Source organism: Prunus avium, chromosome 2, assembly GCF_965620075.1.
Source record: "Prunus avium chromosome 2, drPruAviu1.hap1.1, whole genome shotgun sequence".
NCBI classification, from domain to species: domain Eukaryota; kingdom Viridiplantae; phylum Streptophyta; class Magnoliopsida; order Rosales; family Rosaceae; genus Prunus; species Prunus avium.
Genome location: NC_142285.1, coordinates 10,553,984 through 10,562,179, shown reverse-complemented (window position 1 = coordinate 10,562,179; position 8,196 = coordinate 10,553,984). Strand labels below are relative to the sequence as shown.

General features: G+C 35.2%; 1 protein-coding gene across 1 annotated transcript; it reads left to right on the top strand.

Annotated features, from left to right (window-relative positions):
* Positions 1-2,321: 2,321 nt before the first annotated feature.
* On the top strand, positions 2,322-7,476 carry LOC110766446 (protein SUPPRESSOR OF npr1-1, CONSTITUTIVE 1-like). Its single transcript, XM_021969778.2, has 5 exons — positions 2,322-3,067; positions 3,675-4,770; positions 4,912-5,184; positions 5,325-5,792; positions 5,922-7,476. Exons 1-5 carry the CDS (start codon positions 2,553-2,555, stop codon positions 7,284-7,286), a joined length of 3,717 nt encoding a protein of 1,238 aa, XP_021825470.2. The 5' UTR covers positions 2,322-2,552; the 3' UTR covers positions 7,287-7,476.
* The last annotated feature ends 720 nt before the right edge of the window (positions 7,477-8,196 follow it).

Sequence of the window (8,196 nt, the reverse complement as noted above, 5' to 3'; positions counted from 1 at the left end):
AAAATTCTAATGAAATAAGGAACCAAAATCCTAACTAAGTAAAGACTAGCCAACAAGTTTCTCTAGTTTTTTTTTTTTTTTTTTAAAATATATATTATTTCTTTCTTATATGAGCATGAGTGATAATAAGTTATTAACCCCAGGTGAGCAATTTTACAGCATAGCAATGTCAAACTGGTCCATAGTGTGATTTTAATGGGGAAAGGCAATTCCTTTGTGATTATACCAATTTGTAATAATTGAATCACGGGGGATTTGTGTTTGTTTCAGGCCATTTTTGTTTAGCATTGCCAAAAGCAATCAAGACAATGAAAAGGGGAGAGAAGGTCAGATTAATTGTTCAACCTTAATGTATGTCTTTGGATCCTTGTTATCAAACTGCTATGTCTGGCAAAAAGAAAAAAAATTGAATTGTCTGACGATGAAAGTTGATAAATAATTGAAGATGCCTTTGGTGTGGAGGGGAGGGATGCAAACAATGGGTTTCATTCTGTCCCTCCCAATTCTGTGCTAAACATTGATCTGGAGTTGGTGTCTTTCAAGCCTGTTATTGATGTTATTGGTGATGCCAAGGTAATAAAGAAGGTCATGAAAGAAGGGGAAGGTGCGTGGGTTGCTAATGAAAGTGCAAGTGTTACTGGTAAGTTTATTGAGATGCACATTATTTTAGCAATATTACTAGGATCAGTTGGGATTCTCTGAATTTTTATTAAAATTTGTAAAAGTGATCATATGAGAATAAGGGTTTGCAAAAGTGATTATTTGAGACAATTCCCCTGTAACTTCCTCTGTCCTTTCACGTTATTTTTTTGCACGGTCGGTGTCGGTGGTTGTCTCTTTTCTTTTCACTATTAAAGTGGGAAGGGAGGACCCCATTAAAACTACAAAATTCCATAACAAAAAGAAAAAGTAAAGATAATGCTTGTCAAAAGAAAAAGTAAGGCATCTTGAAAAGTAAGAGAAATATCACCATTTGATCACTTGTAGTTGCAATTGGAAGGAGAAGGTTCAAACCCCCCTGTAGTTTCTTCAAAAGGCATACAAGTATAAATGATACATAACATTAGGTTTGTGATTACATCTTTTTTTACTTTTTTGCTCATAAGAACTATTACGTACTTCATTAAATGTGTCTAATTTCGTTAAACTGGCAGCCATGAAGCTACATTTATCAACAACATCGCTGATGGAATCTTAAGCCAAGTGTTACACTAATAGCAATACTACTAGCATATAATATGAATCTCAATTCACAAGCTTCAATACTTTGAAGAACACGCCCAAGTACTTTGAATCCCAATTGGCTTTAGTTAGCTTCTTTCTTCAATTGCAGGCTTCCTCCCTCTGTTCAAGTGAAAGATAGGTCACATCTATGTTGCTTTTTTTCTTCTTAAGGTCACATCTATGTTTCTTTTTTTCTTCTTTTTTTTAGTCATCTGTATTGCTTGATTATTTTTTATATTTTGATGATTGCTCTGCATTATTTAGTACAATATTATAATTTGGCTATAACAAATTTGAATAACACCATAAAACATAGTTTCAACAGCAAATTATGATAATTTTATATTAGGTCCAAAAGGTTTTCTTAAAATAAAGGATTATTCGCAGCAATGGTCCCTCAACTATACCCCAAGTTACACTTTTGTCACTCAACTCAAATATTAGTTGCAAAAGTCACTCAATTAGGTGTTTTGTTGCACCGTTAGTCCTACCGTGAAACTATTGGCATCCTAATCTTCCATCGAAGAAATTTAGAGCCTCAAATATAAAGTCGCAGACATAGAGCCCCATTGTGAGAGAGAATAAATTTTCCATCGAAGATACCATGTACTGAAAGAAAAGAGATACAAACCAGCCTTAATAATAGTTAAGAGGTACCTTAGCCAAAAAGTAGGTACCTTCGCATCTAGGATAAAAAGACGAGAAGTTGCCTTGGAGGTTCCTTACCCTTTACTTCAACAAATTGTAGGTACCTTCGCATTACAAAGAAACTGCTTCAACTGACTATAACTAAATACCACAGAGATAGTCGTCAACATTGCTGCTACTAGACCAGTTTAAGAAAAAACCAAACCATAAAACTTGTTTCAGTATTCTTTCAATTTTTTATTTTCAGACCAAAAAACAAAATCTTTGGATAGAAAGACCCTCATTTGAAAGAAAGCGCGTCAGTGAAAAAAGAAAAAGAAATATCACCGTTTGACCACTTTTGTAGCTGTCAATGTAGGCCCATATCTGCTATTTAGCAATACTGGCCATGTGCACTCTCTTAAAGCAATTTATTCAGCAAAGAAAAGGTAAAGAAAGGTAGTGCCTATCACCTATAATGCTTCACCAAATTAAAGACCGCGTCAGTATGAAAAAGAAAATCTAGCGTTTTTGATGACTTGAAGTTGAAACGAAAGTTCCTCACACCTTTAACTTAATCACGTCCGAGTGGAAGGTGGTAGGAAACCGCTTCGTCAAGCCCTCATAAATCTAACCAGAGCGCCACTGCCATACCCAATTCTTTGAGCTTCTCTTTACTTTTAATTATCTGCCTCCTATCTATGACTACTCAACCAGTCTCTTCTTCTCCTTCTTCTTCTTCTTCTTTCACTCATGATTCATCATGCACATATGAAGTGTTTTTGAGTTTTAGAGGTGAGGATACACGCACCAATTTTACAGATCATTTGCACGAGGCTTTAGTCCGTAAGGGAATCCGGACCTTCATTGATGGAGAGCTTGTAAGAGGAGAAGAAATATCGCCAGCCCTTGTCAAAGCAATTGAAGAATCAAGAATTTCTCTCATTGTATTCTCTGAAAACTATGCATCTTCCAGGTGGTGCTTAGATGAACTTGTCAAGATCCTTCAATGTAAAGAATCAAAGCAACAAATAGTTTTGCCCATTTTTTACAAGGTGGATCCCTCAGATGTGCGAAAACAAACAAGTAAATTTGGTGTCGCATTTGAAGGCCTTATTGAAAGCAAATTCAAAGATAACGAGGAGAAGGTGCTCAAATGGAGGAGAGCTCTTACAAAAACAGCAAATTTGTCCGGACATACTTTCAAGGATGGAGAGTAAGTATACCTCTATCTTTATCATTTTCATGTTTAATTTTTCTCTCTTCTTTCTCATTACTATTTCTTACACATTTAATTTTTACTCATTATTAAATTGTAGGGAGAAGATCTTTATTTTATTTTATTTTTAATAAATATTTTCGATGTCATATTTTGAGGCCAAACTTATATATTTTAATAAGCATACAAAATGTGGTATGAAAAATGTGGTATGCCTAGCATTTTCCTTAAAAAAAAATTAGAAAAAGTAAAAAGACATCAAGTGCTGCCACACGTGGGTGGGTACAGGATTGCCACAGCAACTGCAGAATATTGGAAATAGAGAGTATTGTATGAGTCACCACATGATTAGCTAAAGTAACATTTCCAGAAATATTACTTAAATTTATATATAAAAAATGTTTTGATGAAGATGCCCTCCACTTTTCTCAATAGAGTAATGTAATTATGTAACTCATAATATTGGAAATCGAATAAATATAAAATTACGAGTACTTTTGCATTGGAATTTCCTTTCAATTTTTCCAGCTAAAATTATAGACACAATTGCAATTGATCATTGGAATTAGAAGAGGAATGAAACTACATTTGGTTAAACTGGCAGGTATGAAACTAGATTTATCAACAACATCGTTGATGGAATCTTAAGCCAAGTACTGAGCCGCACATATTGGAATGTGGCCAAGTACCCAGTTGGAATTCAGTCTCATGTACAAGATGTGAAAAAGCTTTTAGATGTTGGTGGGAATGGTCGTCACATGGTTGGGATATGGGGGACATCTGGAATAGGCAAGACAACAATTGCAAAAGCCATATGGAATGCAATTGCCTATGAGTTTGAAGGAAGTTGTTTCTTGTCAAATGTTAGAGAAAATTCAATGTCAGATGGAGATTTAATCAAACTACAGGAGGCTTTTCTTCATAAAATTCTTGGCGGAGAATGGAAAATTCATAGTGTTGATGAAGGAATTGGTGTCATAAAAGAATGGTTGAGCCATAAAAAAATTCTCTTAATTCTTGATGATGTGAATCAATTGAAGCAATTAGACAATTTGGCTGGTGTTGGTTGGTTTGGTGAGGGAAGTAGAGTCATTACAACTACACAAGATAGCGGATTGCTAAAATGTCATGGAATTGATTTGATATACGAGGTCCAAAAGTTATATGGCAACCGAGCTCTTGAGCTTTTTAGTTTTAGTGCCTTCGGAACCAACAAACTTCCAAAGGATTATTTGGAACTCGCACAACGTGCACTAGCGTATGCTCAAGGCATTCCACTAGCTCTAACACTTTTAGGTTCTCATCTTCGTAATAAAGACAAAGATCGTTGGCAAAATATATTAGATAGTTATGAAGGAGAACCATACACAGGTATTCAAGAAACACTTCGAAAAAGTTATGATGCCTTGGAAAAATCTGTGCAACAAGTTTTTCTAGACATCGCATGTTTCTTCAAGGGTGAAGATAAGGACTATGTTCTAAAAATAGTAAGCAATTCTAAGAACAAGGTCTCCCGAGATTGTATTGAAGTACTCATTGAGAAGGCAATGATAACTATTGACTATGGTGGGATTCAGATGCATGACTTACTAGAAAAACTGGGCAAGGATATAGTTCATGAAGAATCCCCCAATGATCCCGGCAAGCGTAGTAGATTGTGGTTTTACGAGGATGTTGAACAAGTTCTAACGGAAAGTACAGTAAGTATCACATATGTTATTATATTCAATTTGACAAGAAAGAATACCTTATGTAACCTATATAATTTTCTTAACAAAATGTGCTTGCATTTTGGTTTGTAAAATGACTTCGTTTTTTAATGTTAATGCTTTCTATCTTAGGGAACAAAAAAAATTATAGGCATCAAGGTGAATCTTCCAGAACCAGCGGAGATAACCTTGAATCCAGAATGCTTCCGTAAAATGGTAAATCTTGAAATTTTCATAAACCGTAATGCATCTCTATGGGGGCACATTAGCTATCTGCCCAACACGCTAAGATTGATTAAGTGGGATAGATGTCAGTTACAATCTTTGCCATCCAATTTTCAAGGAAATCATCTTGTTGAGTTCAATATGCCTCGCAGTCATATTAGACAATTAGAGGGATTTAAGGTATGTACATATGAAATTATTTTCATCTATTAAATATAATTTCAAATTTCAGAAGGAAAAGAACGAAAATTGTTTTCTAAGTTTTTGTCTTTTGAAGAGTGTGATTAATTATTTCCTATTTTTGTGTTCTTGTCTCACAGCGTTTGTCAAAGTTGACATCTATTAATTTAAGTGGTTGTCAATTCTTAGAAAAAATCCCAGAGCTATCCGGAATCCCAAACATAAAGTACTTGAATCTAAGTCAGTGTACAAGTTTGGTTGAGGTTGATGATTCTGTTGGACGCCTTGATAAACTAGTTGAATTGAATCTTAAAGGATGTGTTAGGCTTACGAGGTTTGCAACAAGACTTAGATTGAAATCCTTAAAAACACTTGATCTAATTGATTGCATAAGGCTTGAGAGTTTCCCAGAAATAGAGGTGGAGATGGAATCACTACGGAGTTTGTACATATCAAGAAGTGGCATAAGAGAATTGCCTTCATCTATTGCATATCTTACTGGGCTTGACATGTTGGAAGCTAAGGATTCCGTATTACAGCTGTGGCCCAACCTATCTAAATTTTGTCTCAAAGGATGCAGTCAAATCAGAAAATTGGAGAGATTTAAGGTATGTTTTTAAATTATTTTCATCTTTTATTATTTCATATTAGAGTTCATAATTCAGAAGGAAAAAAGAAACAAAAATCTTTTGAAAACCAGTGATTGATCATTTCCTAATTTGTTTTTTGACTCACAGCATTTGGCAAAGCTGAGATTTTTGGATTTGAGTGGTTCTCAATTCTTAGAAAAAATTCCTGACTTATCCGAGATCCCAAACATAGAGCACTTGGATCTATGTAGGTGTACAAGTTTGGTTGAGATTGATGATTCTATTGGACTCCTTGATAAACTTGTTGAATTGAATCTTGATGGATGCGTTAACCTTACGAGGTTTGCAACAAGACTTAGATTGAACTCCCTAGAAAAACTTTATCTAAGTGATTGCAAAAGGCTTGAGAGTTTCCCAGAAATAGAAGTCAAGATGGAATCATTGTGGTGGTTGGACATATCAGGAAGTGGCATAAGAGAATTGCCTTCATCAATTGCATATCTTACTGGTCTTCCAGAATTACCGCTGCTTCCTGAGCTATATTCATTTACACTCAGAGGATGCAATCTATCAAAAAGTGATTTCGCCCTGCCCCTTGTTTACTGGTACACATTAACAGAACTTGATCTATCGGGAAACAATTTTGTCAATCTTCCGAGAGGCTTTAGCAAATTTGTCAACTTGAGGGAGCTTCGCTTGACTGATTGCGAGAGTCTTCTGGAAATTCCAGAACAAGTGCTTCCACCAAAAGTAAGTCCGGTAAGGCTGGATAACTGCACATCATTGCAAAAAATTCCAGAAGTGTCTTGGGTATTGCTGGATAACTGCACATCATTGGAGAAAATTGGCAGTATGTATCTGAGTTTGACCAATTGCGTTAGACTACGCGGCTACTACGACATCACAGAAAATATTTTTCTGAATCCGCGTTTTGATTACGACATTAATCTTCCAGGCGATGAAGTTCCAAAGTGGTTCAGCTATTGTAAAGATGCAACAATAGTTAGAACAAAGAGATACCAATACGATGCTAGATGTGAAGTTAGTTTTGAAATTCCTCCAAATTTAAAATGGGAGACGTTAAGATTGGTTCTATGTGTTGTTGCTGTTGCTGAGGTATCTATTTTCAATATTTCTTTCACGATTAGTCTCAATGGACAACGCGTCAATGAGATACGTCTTGACAGGATAGAGGAAGGTCATGTGCGGCTCACGTGTATTCCATTATTGAATCGGAACTACGTAAATTTAAGTCAACCACTGAAGCCGGGTAATATGTGTAAAGTTGAGTTTCTCTTGTCTCTGTATGGCAGAGTGCCCGCAATCGATAAAATTCCCTGCGGGGTCCACCTATTAGGCCACCAGGTTGCTGATGTCAGTGTGACTGAAGATTTTTATCAGCGGTTGTTGCCTGAAGCGAATGATGATCAACACCAAGACTACGAATCGACTTCCTTGTCTTTCATCACAAATAACGAACATAGAGTAATGCTTCAATTCCCAATGAGGTAAACTAAATCTCGAGGAAAAATCCACCTCTGAGGTCTCAAACGTTATATGCATCAAATAGTTTCAGAGTAACTTACATAATTTTATAACTAACTAGAACACATGGCACATGTAAGTTATGTGTCAAATTCTTTGACCTGAAAACTCATCCTCCTAATCAATATCAATCACACGATCCAAAATCACTTCCACATTGGAGGACCTGGTCATCTTGTACAATAGTTAAAATGTTTTTCGCTTCAGAATATCATCTGGGTCCTGCATCATGCACATCAAACTTCATCTAAATTAAAAGTTTAAAGCATGATTTGAAACCAATCCATCAAACCCAACAGAATTCTCTCGCCTCTAAGCAATCAGTGCCCATATATTTATTGCTCTGCTATCTCTGGACTAATCTTTATTAGTCGACCAAGGGCATCGATGCCCATATATTTCAAATTATGACTGTCACTCTGTCCACCAAATATACAACAAGGAATTGGTGTTTAACTCTCCAAATAATCTACATGCAGACTATAATTTGCAGGAAATTACACTGAAAATTACTAAAACTTTAATATTAGTCCAGTACTCCAGTGTGGTTTTTTAAGAAAAAAAATATAAAACCTATATATTTAACTTATTTTCAATATTAGTCCAGTACTCCAGGTGACCTAATTATTTCCATTTTTTCAACATTTAAGTAAATGTCTTTGTTCTTTTACTTTCATTTATTTTTATATTACTTCATTTACTTAAGTTTACAATGTAAATAAGGAAGTACCCCCCATTTGGATTCAAATAAAAATACTAGAAAATCAAATTCCCACCAAATCAAAATATGAAAAATCGGTTTTAGTGTAAAATACGATTTAGGCTAAAAATGATGGCTCATTAAGCCAATATATACTTCATACTAAAATCCCATAAA

Excerpts from the sequence above, each read along its gene's own strand:
- LOC110766446 (XM_021969778.2), top strand. The coding sequence starts at position 2,553 with ATGACTACTCAACCAGTCTCTTCTTCTCCTTCTTCTTCTTCTTCTTTC. Across the intron at positions 3,068-3,674 it reads CATACTTTCAAGGATGGAGA|GTATGAAACTAGATTTATCA; the intron begins GTAAGTATACCT and ends TTAAACTGGCAG. Across the intron at positions 5,185-5,324 it reads GACAATTAGAGGGATTTAAG|CGTTTGTCAAAGTTGACATC; the intron begins GTATGTACATAT and ends CTTGTCTCACAG.